Here is a 22,626-nt window from a genome sequence, read left to right as displayed (position 1 = left end):
TAGGTATTGGGCTCTTTATATTAGAGAAGAGCAGACATAAGGAGTATCAACATACAATTTCATAAGCATTCAGCCAAATATGGCTGTACCTATTACAAATGCCATTCCGCTGATGCATCCAGGATTTCACAAGAAGACTCCAGCAGCTGTATACACAGAGTATCAAGTGGGGTCCAAAGTATACAAAGTATTCGGTTATACAAAGAGTGTTAGGTAGTAAGAGCCTGGGGATGGAGGTACATCAGGTACAAATCATCTGACCTAAAATACTGAGATAAATTCAACATGTTAGTACAGGACCTCAGTGATGATACCATTTTATTTTTGTATTTCTCCCCCTGGTAGTAAAATAGTCCAGTGTTGCCTCATTGAGAAACCAGACTTCTATTTCAGAGATTTTACCCCTCCAGGACAGAGGGAGACTTGATAAGCACAAGCATGTCCCTCAAACACCAAAATAGAAGAAAATGTTATGATTTAAATTGACTATTTAGCCAAAAGGAATTGGAATTTAGAGCCAGCAGATAATTTAAAATCCCATTAAAATAGCTACTGGAGGCACTGGGTATGTCAGTATGAGAAAAATACAGAGGGATAGTTGAAACTAACTACAATCATACATTTTTTAAAACAACTTTTACCAGAAATACGTGTTCTCAAATGGCCTTTAAAGTACTCAAACCTAGGAAAATATAATACTTTATCCTGATGCTATTCCCTATGTAAAGCAGTTTAGAAGCTCCTTTTTGGAAATTGACATCAAGACCAATGTAGAAAGCAAAATAAACTCATGTCAAATTCAATGTATTTTTTTAACCAAGAACAATATTTTTTCAGTTGGAATATGAGAAATGATGCAATACATAAGCTTGAAATAATCATGAAAAATATCAAGTTGCCTGACTTTCTTTAAGGGGTCTATTTATTTGCTTTTGTTTGCAGTAGGATACATAATTTTAACTGAACCCAACTTCATTATCTATATTCAAGAATACCTAAAACATAAGCCAAGGTTTCAGCTTGAGTTGGTTTATTTATTTATTGAAATGAGTAAAATGAGCACACATTTTTGAATAAAGATACTTTGGTAGAAAGTCAAGTCCGAACACAATTCTGAAATAACACAAATCATAACTTTGAAAAATATATTCTAATCAAGCAAAATATACTGAAATTGTCCATATTTCTGTCATATAGTTTGTAAGGATTTTCATTTTCTCATACACTTGCTTCCAAGTACTTTTGGCAATTTCCAAGAAGAAAAGAATTTTTCTTCAAAAAAATTTAACTTGTCACTGTTTCAAAGAAGTTGCTACAACTTTCAAAGAGAATTCTAAGACAGGAATGTTAAGAATGTTTGTGCAATGCTGGTTATCATTGGAATAAGTACATAGACTTTAAAATGTGTCTGTTTTGTTGGATAATTTAAGGACAGATCCTATTAAAATGCAGGCGCATTGGTTTCTAGATAGAATTAATCAATGGATGGCATTGCAAGGAGCATCCAGTTTTATGGAAGGTGGAAGCATCACTTCCTTGGCTATAATAAAGAGTTCTGATGCATCCTCATACAACAAGAGGAAGAGTCTGTATGCAGAAGCAACACCTTCTAGGGATATATAAAGGGTCAAGTCAAGGAAGGGCAGAACAAACTTGAGACACTCGCTTCTTGCCATCAACCACAGCCTGCTCTCACAACCTCACTATGTCTTGCCCCAACTACTGCTCTGGAAACTGCAGCTCAGGATCTCTCAGAACCTCCTGCCATATTCCTCTCACCTCCATCGCCCTCTGCCCTACCAACGTCAGCTATGGAGATGTACTCTGCCTACCCACTAGCTCTCAAGACCCTACCTGGCTCACAGACAACTGCCAAGAGACCTGCGGTGAACCAACCAGCTGCCAGCCGGCCCACTGTGAGACCGGCAACCTTGAAACCTCTTGCGGTTCTTCCACTGCCTACTACGTGCCCAGGCCCTGCCAAGGAAGCAGTTTTCTTCCTGCTTCTTCTTTCATCTCCAGCTCGTGCCTTCCACTGTCCTGTAGACCACAGAGCTACGTGTCCAGCGGCTATCGTCCACTGAGGCTGCAGCTCAATAGTTACCAGCCCATAGGAGGCTGTGTGCCCAGTGGCTGTCGCCCCCAATCCTGCTTCTCCAACAGTTGCCAGCCCCAAAACCTCCTCACTTCTGGATGCCGACCCTCGAGTTGCTTGGCCTATGGTCCTCAAACTCTTCACGTTGTGTCCAGCAGCCTCAGACCTCTGAGGCCTCTGTTCAGTGGTTGCCAACCTCTGACCCATGTGATCAACACGTGTCGTCCATCTTGCTGTGGACTGTGAAACCAGTAGCTTCTTTGTTCTGGTGAATAATCACTCTGAGGATCCAAAACAAAAATTCAAACTCCATGGACTTTGCTTCTTTGCTAGTAGCAACTGATGTTTCTTAGTTTTACTGTGCCTGATCTAATGCAAGATGCTTCTGTCACACGTTTTATCTTGCGTTCATCTTTCCTTGACATCCAAAAATTTAGTTTACAATGTGTTCAATGTTGCTGTGGTATGGAAAGAATGTATTTGATCTGCACTATAATAAATGCGATTAAGTCCGAATTAGGAATATGGTTCAGTGGTTTGTGTTTCATGACTTAGTTTTAACACAGAAATGACCAACGTCAGTTGCTTTCAAGATGACTGAATTGGACAAGTGATACTCAACCATATATTCTTTTTGACAGTGGAGGGATTGTTTGATGATTTATTCCTTAAGCTGCTTTTTATACTTCTGACCCTGTGTACTTGAGAGACCCTAAAAGTCCTTGGGGAAAGTTGTTTTGAAAAGGAAAAGTTAGGAATGATGCCTCTTACCTCTCTATCCCACTAACGCACTTCCACCAGAATGTTCTTTCTAATTGCAAAACTAACCAAGTTTCTGCTTAAGTCTTTGTTGGCTTCCTATAATCTATTCCCATAAGATAAATATTCAAACCTCTTAACATGACACCTAGTTTCCCCCACTCTCTCTCCTGCACCTCTCTGGTTTCATCATCTTTCGCTCAATATTGCAAATAAGAAAACTAAGCTCCTGCAATCCTGCCTTACACATAGGTCCCCAAACACATGCTTTTTACAATCATCCAGCCTTTTGCATATGTCATCCTTGAGAGCAGTATGTTCTTCAGCTCTATTTTGAAAACTCATACTTGCTTTTAAAAACCCAGTCTGAGTTCATTAATTAATCTTTTGATTTATTCAGAAACAAATGTACTGCTTGCATACTATATGCCAGGCACAAAAGATACTGAGGTGAACAAGACAGTCTTGAACTATCACAGAATTTACTAGAAGTTATATGCTATGGGACATGTAACAATTAAAGATACATTTTTTTCTCTCACTCAACCTAAAATGTGTGTGGGTATATACTTCACAAATTAAAATAAAGTTGTAAAGGCATGAATATTTACCTTTTTGAGGAACTGGAATAGCTAGGAAAGCTAGAAGCTGTATCACTGTGTAAAAAAGTGATTGGCAGGTGCTCCTCGCAGCTGTTCCCTTTAGACAAGACACACACTTGTGGTTCTCAGTTTCATCTTGCCCTAGAGACTTCCTGACAATGAAGCAGAATGTCAGTTCCACTTACTATCATGATCATGCTGCTGTTGTTAATTTCATTCTGGTTCATCATTTCCCTTATTTGCTTGCTGTCCTGGATATTCTGAATTTGTGACATCTGTATTCCTTATTTTTTGAAGCCTTTCCCCGGCCCTCTCTGTGCCCCTCACCCTAATCACACATTGGCTCAGCCTGAATTTTATCTCAGTCATACGTCTATTGTTAATCTTGTTGAACTGTTATAAAATGAGATTTTAGTTAACATATAACATACATAACTAATTTTTGCATGTTCTTGAACTGTAAAATGAAATTATAAAGTATTTACCCATTGATTTCTGTCTTCTTTTACTAAATATTATAAGATTTTTCCATATTGTTATATCTACCAGTAGTCTTTTAATTTTTTTGTCTGCATAATATTCAAGGTTAAAACACCAAAATATATTTATACATTCTTTTGTTGATGAGCATTTGGGTTGTTTCCAGTTTGGATCTATTAGAATTAGTGTACAGAATATTCTTGTATTCTTGTGCTATATTTTAATAAACATCTGGAGATATTTCTGTTCGGCAATATGTGTAAGGGTGCAGTTAAGTTATGTAGGATGTGCTTATTCAGCTCTATTTTATGCCATTACAAAGTTATGCCTTGCGGTTATGCTAACATTGACTTCTACTATCAGAGTATGAGAATTCCAGTTGTTCTACACCCTCACCAACACATGAAGTTGTCAGCCTATTTACATTTAGCATATCTTTTTTTTTTTAATACGTTAAGTTCTAGGGTACATGTGCACAACGTGCAGGTTTGTTACATATGTGTACACGTGCCATGTTGGTGTGCTGCACCCATTAACTCATCATTTACATTAGGTATATCTCCTAATGCTATCCCTCTCCCCTCCCCCGCATTGTGGGACCCCGCAACAGGCCCCATTGTGTGATGTTCCCCTTTCTGTGTCCAAGTGATCTCATTGTTCAATTCCCACCTATGAGCAAGAACACATGGTGTTTGGTTTTCTGTTCTTGTGCTGAGAATGATGGTTTCCAGCTGCATCCATGTCACTACAAAGGACATGAACTCATCCTTTTTTATGACTGCATAGTATTTCATGGTGTATATGTGCCACATTTTCTTAATCCAGTCTGTCATTGATGGACATTTGGGTTGGTTCCAAGTCTTTGCTATTGTGAATAATGCCACAGTAAACATATGTGCGCATGTGTCTTTACAGCAGCATGATTTATAATCCTTTGGGTATATATCCAGTAATGGGATGGCTTGGTCAAATGGTGTTTCTAGTTCTAGATCCTTGAGGAATTGCCATACTGTCTTCCACAATGGTTGAACCCGTTTACAGACCCACCAACAGTGTAGAAGTGTTCCTATTTCTCCACATCCTCTCCAGCACCTGTTGTTTCCTGACTTTTTAATGATCACCATTCTAACTGGTATGAGATGGTATCTCATTGTGGTTTTGATTTGCATTTCTCTGATGGCAAGTGATGATGAGCATTTTTTCATGTGTCTGTTGGCTGCATAAATGTCTTCTTCTGAGAAGTGTCTGTTCATATCCTTTGCCCACTTTTTGATGGGGTTGTTTTTTTCTTGTAAATTTGTTTGAGTTCTTTGTAGGTTCTGGATATTAGCCCTTTGTCAGATGAGTAGATTGCAAAAATTTTCTCCCATTCTGTAGGTTGCCTGTTCACTCTGATGGTAGTTTCTTTTGCTGGGCAGAATTAATTAGTTTAATTAGATCCCATTTGTCAATTTTGGCTTTTGTTGCCATTGCTTTTGGTGTTTTAGACATGAAGTCCTTGCCCATGCCTATGTCCTGAATAGTATTGCCTAGGTTTTCTTCTAGGGTTTTTATGGTTTTAGGTCAAACATTTAAATCTCTAATCCATCCTGAATTAATTTTTGTATAAGGTATAAGGAAGGGATTCAGTTTCAGCTTTCTACTTATGGCTAGCCGGTTTTCCCAGCACCATTTATTAAATAGGAAATCCTTTCCCCATTTCTTGTTTTTGTCAGGTTTGTCAAAGATTCTAACAAATGTTTGTTTTATTTTTAATTTTCTTGATGGTCCATTGAATTGAGCACTTTTTAAATAAAATGTTTCCTGTTTCTTGGCTACAATTTTCAAAGAGAATTCTAAGACAGGAATGTTAAGAATGTTTGTGCAATGCTGGTTATCATTGGAATAAGTACATAGACTTTAAAATGTGTCTGTTTTGTTGGATAATTTAAAAAGGATAGGTCCTATTAAAATGCAGTCACATTGGTTTATAGATAGACTTAATCAATGGATGGCATTGCAAGGAGCATCCAGTTTTATGGAAGGTGGAAGCATCACTTCCTTGGCTATAATAAAGAGTTCTGATGCATCCTCATACAACAAGAGGAAGAGTCTGTATGCAGAAGCAACACCTTCTAGGGATATATAAAGGGTCAAGTCAAGGAAGGGCAGAACAAACTTGAGACACTCGCTTCTTGCCATCAACCACAGCCTGCTCTCACAACCTCACTATGTCTTGCCCCAACTACTGCTCTGGAAACTGCAGCTCAGGATCTCTCAGAACCTCCTGCCATATTCCTCTCACCTCCATCGCCCTCTGCCCTACCAACGTCAGCTATGGAGATGTACTCTGCCTACCCACTAGCTCTCAAGACCCTACCTGGCTCACAGACAACTGCCAAGAGACCTGCGGTGAACCAACCAGCTGCCAGCCGGCCCACTGTGAGACCGGCAACCTTGAAACCTCTTGCAGTTCCTCCACTGCCTACTACGTGCCCAGGCCCTGCCAAGGAAGCAGTTTTCTTCCTGCTTCTTCTTTCATCTCCAGCTCGTGCCTTCCACTGTCCTGTAGACCACAGAGCTACGTGTCCAGCGGCTATCGTCCACTGAGGCTGCAGCTCAATAGTTACCAGCCCATAGGAGGCTGTGTGCCCAGTGGCTGTCGCCCCCAATCCTGCTTCTCCAACAGTTGCCAGCCCCAAAACCTCCTCACTTCTGGATGCCGACCCTCGAGTTGCTTGGCCTATGGTCCTCAAACTCTTCACGTTGTGTCCAGCAGCCTCAGACCTCTGAGGCCTCTGTTCAGTGGTTGCCAACCTCTGACCCATGTGATCAACACGTGTCGTCCATCTTGCTGTGGACTGTGAAACCAGTAGCTTCTTTGTTCTGGTGAATAATCACTCTGAGGATCCAAAACAAAAATTCAAACTCCATGGACTTTTGCTTCTTTGCTAGTAGCAACTGATGTTTCTTAGTTTTACTGTGCCTGATCTAATGCAAGATGCTTCTGTCACATGTTTTATCTTGCTTTCGTCTTTCCTTGACATCAAAAAAAATTAGTTTACAATGCTATTCAATGTTGCTCTGTTGTGGGAAGAATGTATTTGATCTGCACTATAATAAATGCGATTAAATCCGAATTAGGAATGTGGTTCAGTGGTTTGTGTTTCATGACTTAGTTTTAACACAGAAATGACCAACGTCAATTTCTTGCAAGATGACTGAATTGGACAGGTGATACTGAACCATATATTCTTGCCTGACAGTAGAGGGATTGTTTGATGGTTTATTCCTTAAGCTGCTTTTTATACTTCTGACCCTGTGTACTTGAGAGACCCTAAAAGTCCTTGGGGAAAGTTGTTTTGAAAAGGAAAAATTAGGAATGATGCCTCTTATCTCTCTATCTGACTGAACACACTTCCACCAGAATGTTCTTTCTAGTTGCAAACCTAACCACGTTTCTGCTTACGCCTTTGTTGGCTTCCTATAATCTATTCCCATAAGATAAATATTCAAACCCCTTAACATGACACCTAGTTTCCCCCATCCTCTTTCTCTCCCGCACCTCTCTGGTTTCATCATCTTTTGCTCAGTATTGCAAATAAGAAAACTAAGCTTCTGTAATCCTGTCTTACACATAGGTCCCCAAACACATGCTTTTTACAATCATCCAGCCTTTTGCATATGTCATCCTTGAGAGCAGTATGTTCTTCAGCTCTGTTTTGAAAATGCGTACTTGCTTTTTAAAAACCCAGTCTGAGTTCATTAATTAATCTTTTGATTTATTCAGAAACAAATGTACTGCTTGCATACTATATGCCAGGCACAAAAGATACTGAGGTGAACAAAACAGTCCTGAACTATGGCAGAATTTATCAGAAGTTATATGCTATGGGACATGTAACAATTAAAGATACATTTTTACTCTCACTCAACCTAAAATGTGTGTGAGTATATACTTCACAAATTAAAATAAAGTTGTAAAGGCATGAATATTTACCTTTTTGAGGAACTGGAATAGCTAGGAAAGCTAGAAGCTGTATCACTGTGTAAGAAAGTGATTGGCAGGTGCTAACTCTCAGCTGTTCCCTTTAGACAAGACACACACTTGTGGTTCTCAGTTCCATCTTGCCCTAGAGACTTCCTGACAATGAAGCAGAATGTCAGTTCCACTTACTATCATGATCATGCTGCTGTTGTTAATTTCATTCTGGTTCATCATTTCCCTTATTTGCTTGCTCTCCTGGATATTTTGAATTTGTGAATTCTGTATCCCCTTATTTTTTGCAGCCTTTCCCTGGCCCTCTCTGTGCCCCTCACCCTAATCACACATTGGCTCAGCCTGCCTTTTATCTCAGCCATACATCTGTTGTTAATCTTGTTGAACTGTTATTTTGGCATCATTTGAAATGAGATTTTCATTAACATACGACGTACATAACAATTTTTGAATGTTCTTGAACTGTAACATGAAATTATAAAGTATCTACCCATTGCTGTCTCTTTGAACTAAATATTATGTTTGTGAGATATTTCCATATTGTTACATGTACCAGTAGTCTTTTTATTTTTTTATGTGTCTAATATTCAAGTTTAAAACACCAAAATTTATTTATACATTATTTTGTTGATGAGCATTTAGGTTAATAGTTTGGATCTATTAGAATTAATGTACAGAGTGTTCTTGTATACTTGTACTATATTTTAATACACATCTAGAGATATTTCTATTTGGCAATATGTGTAAGGGTGGAATTAAGTTATGTAGGATGTGCTTGTTCAACTCTATTTTATACCATTACAAAGTTATGCCTTGCAGTTTTGCTAATATTGACTTCTACTATCAGAGCGTGAGAATTCCAGTTGTTCTACACCCTCACCAACATGTGAAGTTGTCAGCCTATTTACGTGTAGCATTTCTAGTGAGAACGAAATTCTAACAAATGTTTGTGTTATTTTTAATTTTCTTGATGGTCCATTGAATTGAACAGTTTTTTAAGACAATGTTTTTTGTTTCTTGGTCATTTACATTTTTTTGTGTGTGAAGTAACATTCATATCATTTGTCCCTATTTTTAGTAGGTTTGTCTGTCTTTACGATTGGAATAGTTCTTTACATCGTCTAGATATTAACTCTTTGTTGGTTGTACATATTTTGCATAACTTCTTCCATATTATTCCCTGTCTTTTACTCCCTTAATGGTGTATTTAGATTAATAGAAATGGGTCTAATTTATTGCTTTTCTGTTTATAGTTAGTACTTTTATCATCCTTTTAAATAAATCTTTGTTTACCCCAAATTAATAAAAATATTAACTTTAGAAACTTTTTTGTTTGATTTTCAACATTTAAATACACCATCGATGAAAAGTGGGGGGTGTGTGTGTGTGTGTGTGTGTGGTGTGAGTTAGGGGCCAAAATTTTAGTTGAAACACCACCATTTCCTAAAACATCCTCCTTTTTCTACTACTCTGCAGTTCTGTGTCCCTTTTTTCATAAATACATTATCTTTAAATGTATGGGTCTGTTTCTAGACCCTATTCTGTTCTGTTGACAAATTGTCTATCGTTACATCACTAACATGTTTTATTTTGTATTGTTTTATTTGCATTTATAATCTCTCCTCTGGACTTTAAGCCCTTTAAAGGCTGCCTTTGTGGCAGTACCATGCCTAGGCTCTCTGTAAATGTTTACTGATTTAAATGACAGTAAATTGTCTTTTGATTGGATGGTGATGAGAAATTCACATTTTTTCCTTTGAAGTTTTATTCTATGCTATCTTTCCTGAGTCTGGGGGAAACAAATGTTTGCTTCTCATTTCTCTGCAGCTTACAAGTCTGAGAGCTAAGAATTAAGGAAAGTTCTGTATCCAATATCCCATGACTGGACAGGACCTGCTAATAGCTATACCTTCGTTCGTGTGTGATAATTGTGTGTTCCAGCTATGTCTGATTTAGTATTTTATTAATTTAATTTCCTTAATATCTGGCACAGTAGCTCTAATTGTTCTTAATTTAGCCACAATCATAGAGATTGTAAATTACTTGTCTGAGATTAATTTCTAAGTTTTCTCAAAGTCCATGTTTCTCTCGTAAACTACATTACAAGTGTAATATAAAGATTTGTTCATTAAAGGGCAACGTACTATCTGATATGTTTTGCCTTCCAGTTATATAGGTTTTATTCCCATGACTAAAATAAATGAAGGGTAGGTCTTTAGGCTCCTGTTTTCACAAAAAATTAAATATTCTTTATTAATATTCAAGTACCATTGTGTTCCTTGTGATTAACCTTCTGGATGTAGTCATTTTCAAACTGGATTTTACAAAAGCTGACGTCCTTTTGTCAAACTGTAAGCTCAAATAATACATTGCCCTTTTCTGCTGAACTTTAAACAAGAAAGCATAATTCTCTATCAAAAGCAATTATGAAGCATCACTATTTTTCCTTAATTTCAAGATCAGACTCCACATGCCAAATACATAAGAAAGACACACAGAATCATCTTCTTCCTTATCTTGATCTAAATGGGTTGAGGAAAAAGTAAACATATATACCTGAATAATTATCAGAGTCTTTAAATCAATCATACATAAGAAAAACAAAAACAGAGTTAGTCTAACAGATTATTCAGACATTTTGAGGGTAGAATTTGGATTCTGAGTCTTCTCTCTAAATTTATCTCTGAATAGTCATTAGCCAGTATAAACATTAATTTCATTCTCCACTGAAACTTTATTTTTGCTTAGAGAATTTTTCCAGAAATTAACTAAAGTGATGCCATAGGGGATGATGACTCAAGGAATGTATGGATTTCTGGTTTCAATTCCAACCCGTAAGGAGCTTAAGAGTCACCACTCCTGTCTTACAACAAGAAAGCATTGGGCAACTTGAAAATCAATGACTTTTCCTGAACCCATCAAAGAGCTAAGTCTGGAGGGCAAAATTCCACTCTAAAATCTGGGGAGACAGGTGAGTCTAGAGTCACATCTGGAGTATGCTTTCCTAGAGCAAAAATTGCTGAAGTCATCATCTGGTAGGAACAATTAAATCATAAATTTTGAGGAATTTCTGGAGGCTGAGTGTGTACTAGCATGTGTATCAAACCCTCCTAGCTGCCACAGTCTTAAGGATGCCTCATACCTCATATACTTCATGGGTTTTGCCTCTAGGGATCCCACAGGTTTCTCATTGAAGAAATCCAAGGATGATGCCCCGATGGCTCTGTCAAGAGAAAGGGAGGAATAATCCTAGGAAAGCATGCTCAGAACCTCCTCCATAATAAATCCTTACTCTTCAGGAAAAACGACTTTACCAGGACCTTATTCAATCCAAGGAAATGGTATTTTCCCTCTCCATACCACACCCCCACTACTTTTTCTGGCTCACTTAAGTAGGGAGGACTAAGAAATACCAGTGAAGGTCACAGCTCAGGGATACAGGTCCAGTAAAAGACTGAGGTTTAATTATAAGATTATGAAATGCTTCCCCTCTCCTCCATCTTTCCCCCCACACTGGCAAGGCTCCAATTGAATAACAGTGGATTATAGTTGAAAGGGCTCCATGACGCAGATCGTCTCTGAGGAGGAGTACTTAGGTCAGCTGAAAGCCAAGAGGGTAGACAAAAATTAAGGGTACTAGAGAACTCTGAATCCTCTGACACCTACAGCTACAACAGATATTAAACACAGCCCAACTTCTAGCCAGAATTATTTCAAACCTAACACTAAATGCCAATTTGTCTCAGTTCCTACTACTCAACACAACACAAGTGACTTTCAACAAAAAAGCTAAGAGACACACTGAAAGGCAATGAAAGCACAGCCTCCAAAGTAAAAGCAAGCATACACATCAGACTCAAATATGACATAGACATTGGAATCATCAGACATAACTTAAAATAACTCTGATTAATACATTTAGAGCTCTAACGGGAAAAGTAGATATAATAACATATAAAGACAGATGGACAATGGAAGCAGGACAAAGCAGCATGGAAAACAAGATCAAAGCAGATAGAAATTTAAAGAATGAATTAAATAAGCTAGAAATAAAAATTACTGCAATATAAATCAATACTTATTTTAATGGTCTCATTAGTAGACTGGACATGATGAAGGGCAGAATCAGTGGACGTGAAGCTATGCCAATGGAAACTTCCCAAACTGAAATGCAAAGATTAAAAAAAAAAAAGGAAAACAACAACAACAAACAAACACCAAAACACAGAAGAGGACATCCAAAACTATGGAACAATTCAAAACATATAATATACTCTTCACTTTAATGTCAAAAGGAGAAGAAATAAGATTGTGAGGCAGTAATGACTGAGAACTTTCTAATTTTAATGAAAACCACCAAACCACATATTCAGGAAGCTCGGAGAACACCAAGCAGCGTTTTAGAATAAAACAAAAAGATTATTAGACCTAGGCATATCATATTCATACTTCAGATAAATAAAAATGATGTGAAATCTAGAAAAAAAAAGCCAGGGGAAAAATACCTTATCTATAGAGAAACTGGGACAAGAATTACAATAGACTCCTTGTCAGAAGTCATGCATGCAAGAAAAGCATGGAGTAAAATATTTAAAACATATGCAGTGACATGACTACCGACTCATTGTTCCACTTATCATTTAAATCATTAAACCAGTCATTTTCTTTGCTTTTTTTTTGGACTATTTTCCCTGAAATGGTTGGGAGAATCTACTTAAACAGTTCATATTGGTAATTCAGTCAGTGATTCATTGTACAATTTGATAAATGCCATTTTTATCCTTGGAAGTAATTTCAGCATGCATAAGCACTCAGTCAGTAATAAGGAATTTCTATTATATGTCAAGCCCTTTTCCACATTCTGGAAATACAATAATAACTCAATCTGGGAGAATGACAAAAAATAAATCATAAATATTGATAAAGAAATATGATAATATAAGAGTACATAAAACAGTATGAAGGGGATACAAATTATGTTATAAAAAGAGGGAAGCTGGCTAATTTTAACACAGTTGGGATATTTTCGCATTAACAACAATTTCATTTGAATCATATCTAGAAATATTAAAAGGAGAGTGCCCTACAATCAACAGTTTTAGACATGGAAAACAAGATCAAAGGCAAGAACTTGGAGAGAATGCAGAATAAAAGGAACCCAGTGCAGCTAGATGGTAGTGAGTGAAGAAAGAGCAGGATCAGAGAGTTTGCCAATGTGTTCAATACATTAGAGTCTTTGCCAACAACAGGGTCGCCTCAAATAGTTATGTCTGAAATGTATTTAGCCATCATTGGTTGTTTTCCAAAAGTAGAGTAAGTTCAACAAGATAGACTTCTAATTAAAGATGAGTATTTAATTTTTGCTTGCTATGAATTATATCATCTTGCTTAGATAGTAAGATCCAAGTGGTCCATGTTACATAACAAGACTTATTCTTTCATAAAATTATTCTTTTTTAAATATTGCAATTATAATTTTTAGGATTTGTTAATCAGTTATTCATCTAATGTCTCACTGGAGTCACTTTAGGCTCTGACCTAAGATTTTGGCTGGTAGTCCTAGTCCATTTTCTATTGCTGTAACAGAATTCTACAGACTGCGCAAATTATGAACAGTAGAAATTTTTATCAGTTCTCAGCTATGGAGTCTGGAAATTCCAGATAGAGGGTTTGTATCTGATAAGGATCCCCTTGCTGTGTGAAAACATGGTGAAAGCTATCACATGATGGGAGGGAACCAAGGAGCCTGTGAGACAGAGAAAAAGGGTATCCTGGGGAACTCATTATTTTACCAGGAGCTCACTCCTGGATAATTAAACCACTCATGAAATAACAGGATTAATCTATTTATGAAGACTCTGCCATTTAATCACCACTTAAAACCTCCACTTGCCAAGATCATCACAATGGCAGTTAAATTTCAACATCAGTTTTGGAGAAGACATCCAAATCATAGCACTGGTTATGGACTTTTGTTGTTGCTATCTGTGATGTACCAGCAGCTATGCAGGGATAAGCAACAATATTTTTTCTCTAGATGTGTTAATATATTCTGTTACTCCCATTCATGAATTTATCTCATCAATGGAATAAAAACAAAAACAGCATATTCTGAACTTTTCAATAAATCCTTCTAAGTTATTTTGTGATAGAAGAATATATAGTCTGTGTAATTTTTAAACCAATAGAAGGGAGAATCATATGGAAGTGCCCTTCATAACCAAGTAAGAAAGCCTAGTTACTTTTTCCTTGCAATATGCAAAATCTTTCAAATTTGACACTGATATTTACTAACTTTCAACACAAAGTTCCTCAGCCAATACCTTGTAAACATTTTACTCACTTTTTAAAGCTTAACAAATTACTAAAACATATATTAAGATACCAGAGTAAACCTGATTGCAAGCTTTAAAGGAAATACATAAAATAAAACTTTCTTAATTCTATAACTTTTCAGACATATATTACCATGACAGTACTTAAATGTTTGTGACCTTGTTCAAAGTCTAAGCACTTTTCTTCTCTTGAATTGTTTGGACATTTCTGTTCCTTTTTACTGGTCTTATTACGTTTTTTCATAGGAAATTACTCTATATTTTAATGTATTCATTTGATCAAATAAGCATATGTCATTAATGATATTAATTCTTGCTGACATATTTACAATGGAGTTTTTTTGTACTTGGAATGCAGATGTTCAAAGTTTTGTTTGTGTATTGAAACAAAAGCAGGTTGTTCTCATACTAATCTAGTTTGTGCTGAGAGATATCTGGCAATGAAACTAGAGATCTACTTTTAAAATACAATTATGTGGCTATTTATACTCTGAGGTGTCTAACAATTGTCTTGATAGATAGCATTAATTAGGAAAAATCCCATGGATTACTGAAAGCATTCATGTCCTATGCATACTCCAGTACTTTTATACTATGAAAAGCAGTAACCTTTTTCAAGTAGATGAATGCCCTTTATGTGACATCTAGGCCTCCGGGACGACATAAGCAGGCAATTTACTGCACACAAGGCACCTATATCATGCCATATACAGAAAGTGCTACTAGTGAGAGGCTATAGGATGAACTGAAAGGAAACCTTCAAAGCTCATATCCCAACAAGGGTGAACTGAGGAACAGCCATTCTGTATAGACAGTGCAGTATTGACCAGGTCATTCTGATAAAGGTTCTTCACTTGAATCCAGACTAACAGGACTGCAAATTGGACATTTGATATACAGATCTTTCAACCAAATGCCGGAACTTTTCAGTACTAGAAAATGAGTCTAAAGCTACTTTCTATAGTAATCTAATCTAACCAAATAATAGTGTGGCCCCTCAAAAATGTATTTAATCCTCTTCAGTAAATTCTTTAAAGCCCATGTTAAGTTTATCTAAATTTGAAGTTAACAATAAAAACCCTGTTATTACTTAATGCCTCATTACAGAACAGTCAATAAAGTGTCAAGTTTTTAAAATTACTCTGTGAACTAACGCAATATTGAATAAATTATGGTTTGCCTTCTTAATTATATCTATATTGACCAGCTCTATTACAACATGTAGATAAAATTAGTTAGCAAAACATAACATATCCCTTTTATGATAGAAACATTCACATTAAAATGGTTCTATGAAGTAGGTCCACATGAAGATGTCGAGCAATAAAAGTTCAGTTATGGAAGCTCGTACTTTCTTATGCACAAGTACCTGTCGTCATTTCTGATGCACCTGCTTAATTTTAATAAGCTGATTATGGACATTGACTTGTACTTTTCTAACCCACAGTTGCGCTGGATCACAGGTGTTTTAGCTTTGTATTTCCTCTGCTATTATCTTATTTTTCCATCCAAAGTCAAAAGACAAAAGACATTACTATTCTCTGAAGAAAAAATCAAAAAAAATTTTTTAGTATTTGCATATCTTGGCAATTAATTATTTAAAAATTAAAGGAAGGATATAGGGTTTGCAATATAGGTCACACTCCAGTTAGCGAAATCAATTGCAGGCTATGTTTTCTTCTAAACTCAAATCAGAGCGTTATTGCAAATGTCAAAATTGTTTTATTTCCATGACCTAAAAAAATGTAGTGTACTTAATAAGGAATTTTTTATAGAACCTTCCAAAGAGCAATTTAGCCACACATAGGCACTCAAGACCAATGACTTCAGAGGCAAATTCAAAGGATACACACACAAAAACATAATATTTTGCTGCCTCTTCACTTTTTTCTATTCCTTTTAATTCCATATACAAGTGCAATCTACCTCTGGCTCCCAATATAAATAGACAATTATCAGATGTAACGATACAGTGGACAAAAAAAGACCACACAAGGAAATGTTATGTGGCCCACACATAACACGTTGTCTGTTCCTGTTTGCTCCAGGGACAGTTGTATTGATGAGCCTTCATTCTCCATTAAAATAGAAGAGCACTTTCCATTTTCTTTATGAAATTCTTATTGGTCGATAAATATCTGGTATTGTCAAGTCAGCATGAGCTGTATCTCTGGAGGTGATGATGGCCTGCAAGAAATATCTGTAACACAAATTTATGAATTGATTACAGAACTTTCTCAACGACAGGGTAAAGAGACTGCTATATTTTAAAGCATACTTGTTGCCTTGTTTCCTATAAAGAGACCTACACTTCGTTACTCTATTTATTATTGGGGTGAAACTGTGAGTAAAACAAAATACTTTCTATCTCCTTCCCAGTAGTGTGAAGAAATGGCAAAAATGAAGAAGAAAAAGGAAGACAGGGAGAGAGAAATCTTGAAAGAAAAATAAATTTTCCTCAGGGATAGAGTCTCATACCATGTTTGCTGAAACACAGCTGAATACCATTATTTAAAATTATATTTTCAAACACATCATTCAGCATCATTTAATCAACAAATACTTTTGAGTTGCTGTTATATACTAAGCATTATTCTAGGGGCTGACCACAGTTCATTTTCATGGATACTAATTTTACTGAATCTTCTACATCTATAAACAAGCAATTTAGAAAAATTACCATATTAATGCTTTGGTATATGGAAGCCACACACTACTAAACCTTTAATCCAGTGTGTCACTCTATAATCTAATCTATCTATCAAATGTCAAAGCAGTTTGATATATGTGTGTCGGGGGGAGATCTGCAAAAGAAAATATTTGGTCAAAGTTGTGTAAGAGCTTTCCCCAAGAAGTTTCAATGGAAAATTGTTTCTATCTTAGATCTTTTGGAATGCAATGACTTTGTTTTAATTTTATATAGCCATACTAATCAGAAACTTTGATGATTGTCAAATGCCTGTGAAATTTTCTCATCCAGTGGATTTCTAACCAGGCTTTGAGATGTATCCTCAAAGTAAATCAAGTTCTTAGGTCCAATTCCAGCTCTCTAAATATAGGCCCAGCCTCTAAGTGATAGGCCAGGAATAGGCTTTATTTTCTTTTCTAAAAACTCACTATATTTTTCAAAGCAAAGTTTTATTTGACAATACAAAATCCCTCAAAACTACTCTTTCTAAAAATGTTCATTTTCTTTTTTTTTAAGAAAAATATCTCTTTTTAAAATCAAAGATACATTTACTGAATGATATTAAAACTGACAATCAAGATCTACAACTAGGAAGCTAAATAATCAATACAAATATACCAAAATAGAAAGCCTCACCAGTCATCTAATGAATACTTATTAGCTCAATAATTAAATACTATTTTTCACATCAAACCATCAAAATAGATATGCTAACAATACTTAGTGGTGTTGAGGAGGCGGGGAACCAGATACTCATCACTGTAGTCCAAGTGTGGATTTGGACACATGTATCAAAAATCTTTTAAATATCTTATGATTTCAATAGGTTATGTTGTTTTTAAATAAAATAATAAACTAAATCAGAATAAACCAGAAATAAGAGCCCCTTCCAAATAAATCTTAGTAAATTTTCTAGTTCTCACAAGGGTCTATCAAAACATTTGCAAAAATCTCTCAGGACTTTGGAATCCAATTCACCTCAGGTAGGGTTCCAATGAATTTGAATTTTACATGCTAGTTTTTGTTTGTTTGTTTTTGCTTTTGAGACAGAGTTTCACTCTTGTCGCCCTGGCTGGAATGCAATGGTGCAATCTCTGCTCACTGAAACCTCTGCCTTCCAACTTCAAGCAATTCTCCTGCCTTGGCCTCTGGAGTAGCTGGGATTACAGACACTCGCCACCATGCCCAGCTAATTTTTGTGTTTTTAGTAGAGATGGAATTTCATCATGTTGGTCAGTCTGGTCTCAAACTCCTGACCTCAGGTGATCTGCTCACCTTGGCCTCCCAAAGTGCTGGGATTGCAGGCATGAGCCCCCACACTGGCCTAGTATGTTATTTAAATGTGTGAATCTATATGGAGATACAATCTGGATAGAATCCTAGAATAAATGATAATATTTTATTTTGAAGAGTTTAGTTTATAGAAAACCCACCACATTGTATACCTTTTTTCTCTTTTTGCTGATAAAAAACTGTGAAACCTTCAAGAATGAGAAGTCATCTTTGTTTTGCAAGTCACTAAACTATTCTTCAGTATGTTGTATCCACCACCTGTGGAGAAGAGCACCTATGTTACCCTCTTCCTTGCACCATATCCTAAAGAAGGAATTCCATCTCAGCTAGTTATGATTCTGAACATTTCCTAGACATAATGAAAAGAATGAGAGTTAATAGCTGGGACATTAAAAATTATAAGTAAAGTTATACAAGAAGGCTGGAGGGCATTTTCATGGACATCCGAACAAACTATTCGGATGTGAGTGAGTATATAGAACTGCCAGAAAACAGTGAGGATATATAGGAAATTTGCTTAGAAGGTGATGAACACATTTGAAAAAGCTTCTTTACCTCTTCTGAAATGCATGTCTTTCAGCAACTGCTGCTTTGGAAATGAGAGCGCCTGCTCTTTGGGTAGTTATTGCTACATTCTTTTTTCCTGATTTGCTTTTCTCTGCTCTAGAAGAGTGAGCTGAAGAGGTGCCCTCTGCTTACTTAGCAGTTTCCAACCTGGTTCCTGGACAACTGCCAAGAGAACAGTAACAAACCCACCAGCTGCCAGCCAGCCAACTGTGGGTTCAGCAACTGTGAAATCTATTGCGGCCCTTCTACTGCTTGTCATGTGTCCAGACTCTGCCAAGAAACTCACTTTGTTCCTGCCACTTCCTGTGTCTGTAGTTCGGGGCATCCACCAACACACACCAGATGCCAAGATTCTCGATTAACAGCTTCCATCCACTGACCCACTTCTCTTGTATCTACTAGATCTTGAACTGTATGTCTGGTAGTGGCTTCCCTTTGACCTATGTCTTCTGTTGTTGCCAGCCATTGACCAGACGCATAGCAGATGCCAACCATTAACCTTATTGTCAGCTAACTTCAGATCTCTGAGCTATGCTTCTGGTGATTTCTAAAGTTTGTGCTCTCTCTGGAGGACCTGGCATTTACCTTCCAGTAAGTTTGGCTAAGCAGAATCAATATTAGGATTGAGATTTCCTGCTAATTATAGCTTGCCATATATCACTTCTTACAAAACTCTTCCAAATAAAACTCTTTCTTTTTGTACAACTTGTTTCAAGATTCTCCTGGCAAGCACAGTCCCTCAGGTTTTGTTTGTGTGTTCCACCAAGTGAGAAAAGACTTGTTTTAACACCTAATAAATGTGCTTCCTCAGGTACTGAAAATATGACTTTTGTTAATACTTATTTGTTAATTCTAGTAAATTTATGATGCTTTTAATTAATGAGAGAGCTCTAGCTGCTTGATAAAGAATGACAAATGTAACTTGAGTGATTTGCTGACTTCTTCACTCAGCAAGTATTCATTAACTTTCAAAAGTGTGCCAGGTAGTGTGTTGTAATATTTTCTCTGGATTCTTCTGGATGTTTCTCTTCCTAAGGCTTTTTCTTTCTTTTTCTCTTCCTTCCTTCCTTCCTTCCTTCCTTCCTTCCTTCCTTCCTTCCTTCCTTCCTTCCTTCCTTCCTTCTTTCTTTCCTTCCTTCCTTTTTTCTTTCTTTCTTCTTTTTTTCTTTTCTTTTCTTTTTTTCCTTTTCTTTTCTTTTCTTTTTTTCTTTTCTTTTCTTTTTTTTCTTTTTTTTTCTTTTCTTTTCTTTCTTCTTTTTTTAAGACAGGGTCTCAGTCTGTTACCCAGGCTGGAGTAAAAGTGCAGTGGCACGATCATAGGTCACTATAACCTCAAACTCCTGGGCTCAAGAGATCCTCCTGCCTCAGAGATCCTCCTGCCTCCTAATATTGAAGCAGTCATCGACTAGTTGCTAGAGCCACAGGCATGAACCACCATGTGCAGCTAATTTTTAATAATTTTTAAGAGACATGGTCTCACTATGTTGCCCGGGCTGATCTCCGACTCCTGGCTTCAAGTGATCCTCCCACCTCTGCCTCCCAAAGCACTGGAATAATAGGCATGAGCCACTGTGCCAGGCTTAAGGCTTTCTTATCATTTATAAATTACTCTGACTAAAGCCACTCAAATCCTTATTTTGAGACTTTCATGGGACTAAGTCTAGAAGGGATTAAACCTCATTCAACAGTGGTTCACAGAGTCCCAGTTAAGACTGTGCTTAGGGTTTATGCTACTTTTTTATGTTTCTCAAAGATGGAAAGTAATTATAATTGTGTACCTTACTGATGAATTTTCAAGTGGCCACTGTGATTAAAAGCATAAAACTGCTAAGCAAACATGGTGGGATATAGGTGTGGAAGAGCCATTAGTGATTGTCAAATAAAATGTATGTGCAAATTCCTCATAATTAATTAATATCTGTTAAAATTCCACCAACTCTTCTACAACTAGAAAAATTGTGCTCATTATTTACAAGATGGTGTCCTAAAATTAATGTATTGTACCAGTTACTAAAAACTGTATAAATTCTAGGAGTTAAAATACAAATGCAATGTATAGAGAAGTATACAATGTGTGCAGAGGGTGAAATTTTCCTCAGTACTTTCTTTACTCTTTCTAGTAAATTAGTCACATGACTTAGTATATAGTGATGTCACAACAGGCCTATTTAGATATTCTGGTAAAGCATTAGTTTTCTATAACCTGTTATAATTAGAAAATTGTGTGTTTTTCAAGTAAATAGCCTCCAAAACTCATAAAGACTTTGAAAACACCTACCAAAGGCATGTTTACAGCTGCTGTTCATTCATAAGAAATAGAGACACTGAACTGTCATAAATGTTAAATCCTTCTTCCCTTGAATATTGCCTGGTGATATGTCGAGACCATAATAACAAAGTTTCTTACCATGAAGCCCATTGTCTTTACTTCATTTCCTGAGAAATAAAGTAGAAGAAATAAAAGGTACAGTCAATTGCCCAGTTCTTATTACCAGAGGGAGAGTAAAGTTATGTATGAGGAAGTCACTTAGGAAAGTGTATTATCATCATTGTTTTATAGGCCACAATACTGCTATTTTGCATTCAAAAAACAGTATAGTAATATGCTTTTTGCTCTATGACTATAGTCAGAGGAAAAGATATTTTCCTTTTTAAGGTTTTTTTAAGGGGAATATGAAGAAATGCTACGTAAGGTATCACAAGAGCTGATTTATAATCTCAGCTGTGTTTGTTAATAATTCTGTGACTTGGATAAGTTGAGTAAAATTTTAAATTTATCTTCTCATCAGTAAAACAAACATGCCTTGCTGCCTCAGACACTTATCACAAAAATTAAATGAAGTGAAATATGAGAAACTGCATTATAAATAGTACCTGAATGGTACCAAAATGTGAGTTATAATTAAATGTTAGCTTATTTGACAAAAGTTAAGCCTCAGTAGCTTTGGAATAAGCTAATGAAGATGTAAAATAAACAAATCCCTTTGACTTTTCATTAGTAAAGAATTTAACCTATTGTTTGCATTATAAATAAATTCTTTATTTTAAGCTGTTTTATATTTACAGAAAAGTCATGATGGTAGTACCTAGTTCCATATAACCTGCACCTGGTTTCTCCTATTAATGATAGCCTGCATTGGTATTCATATTTGTCACAATTAATGAACCAATGTTGATTTATTAGTATGAACTAATGTCCATACTTCATTCACACTTCTTTAGTTTTTAACTAATATCTTTTTTATGTTCTAGGATCCCACTCAAGATAGTACATTACATTTAATTGTCACGTCTGTTTAGGCTGTTGTTGTCTGTGATAGTTCCTCAGATACTCCTTGCATTTGATGCCCTTGACATTTTTAAGGAGTGTCAGTCAGGAATTTTATAGATTGTTCTCAATTTAGATTTGGGTGATATCTTTCTCAGGATTAGAATAGAATTCTAGGTTTGCAGGAGAAAGACCAAAGAGGTAAAATTCCACATCAAGAGCATATGACATCAACATGACTAATCACTATTGGTGTTAACCTCGGTCACTTTGCTGCAGTAGTGTTCATCAAGATTCCGCTGTGAAGTTACTCATTTTTCCCCCTTTTCATACTGTATTGGAAGAAAGCTGCTGTGTGCAGTTCACATTTAAGCAGGAATCATTCTCTACCTCTTGAAGGAGTATCTGTGTATATTACTTGGAGTCCTTCTGCATTCGAATATTTGCCTATTCTCTTCTACTTTCTGTTTGTACAATTATTTATTTATGTCAGTATAAATACATAAATACAATACATTGGGTTATAATCTAATGTTACGTGCAGATTTTTTGCTCAAAT

At 36.3% G+C, this 22,626-nt stretch overlaps 3 protein-coding genes across 4 annotated transcripts in view; all 3 read left to right on the top strand.

Moving 5' to 3' along the window:
* LOC117095662 (keratin-associated protein 27-1) overlaps positions 1 to 22,626 on the top strand; it is a 77,244-nt gene that overhangs the window by 28,570 nt on the left and 26,048 nt on the right. Inside the window, exon 2 of one of the 2 annotated variants that reach the window (XM_033232267.1) lies at positions 1,469 to 1,636. The exons of the other annotated variant lie outside the window; for it this stretch is intronic. Within the exon in view, the coding sequence (XP_033088158.1) occupies positions 1,469 to 1,623 (155 nt within the window). The 3' untranslated portion in view covers positions 1,624 to 1,636. Of the gene's footprint in view, positions 1 to 1,468; positions 1,637 to 22,626 lie in introns of those variants that run through there. 2 annotated transcript variants of the gene reach the window in all.
* Positions 1,499 to 2,622, top strand: LOC117095665 (keratin-associated protein 26-1-like). Its single transcript, XM_033232270.1, has one exon. The coding sequence runs from the start codon at positions 1,706 to 1,708 to the stop codon at positions 2,339 to 2,341; it is 636 nt and encodes a 211-aa protein (XP_033088161.1). The 5' UTR covers positions 1,499 to 1,705; the 3' UTR covers positions 2,342 to 2,622.
* Positions 5,875 to 7,055, top strand: LOC117095666 (keratin-associated protein 26-1-like). The gene has a single exon (XM_033232272.1). The coding sequence runs from the start codon at positions 6,147 to 6,149 to the stop codon at positions 6,780 to 6,782; it is 636 nt and encodes a 211-aa protein (XP_033088163.1). The 5' UTR covers positions 5,875 to 6,146; the 3' UTR covers positions 6,783 to 7,055.

This window comes from Trachypithecus francoisi, unplaced genomic scaffold (genome assembly GCF_009764315.1).
Source record: "Trachypithecus francoisi isolate TF-2019V2 unplaced genomic scaffold, Tfra_2.0 Lachesis_group14, whole genome shotgun sequence".
Lineage (NCBI taxonomy): Eukaryota > Metazoa > Chordata > Mammalia > Primates > Cercopithecidae > Trachypithecus > Trachypithecus francoisi.
This window is presented reverse-complemented; position numbering and strand designations above follow the sequence as displayed.

Bases quoted from the DNA above. Each gene is read 5' to 3' on its own strand.
- LOC117095665 (XM_033232270.1), top strand. From the start codon at position 1,706: ATGTCTTGCCCCAACTACTGCTCTGGAAACTGCAGCTCAGGATCTCTC.
- LOC117095666 (XM_033232272.1), top strand. From the start codon at position 6,147: ATGTCTTGCCCCAACTACTGCTCTGGAAACTGCAGCTCAGGATCTCTC.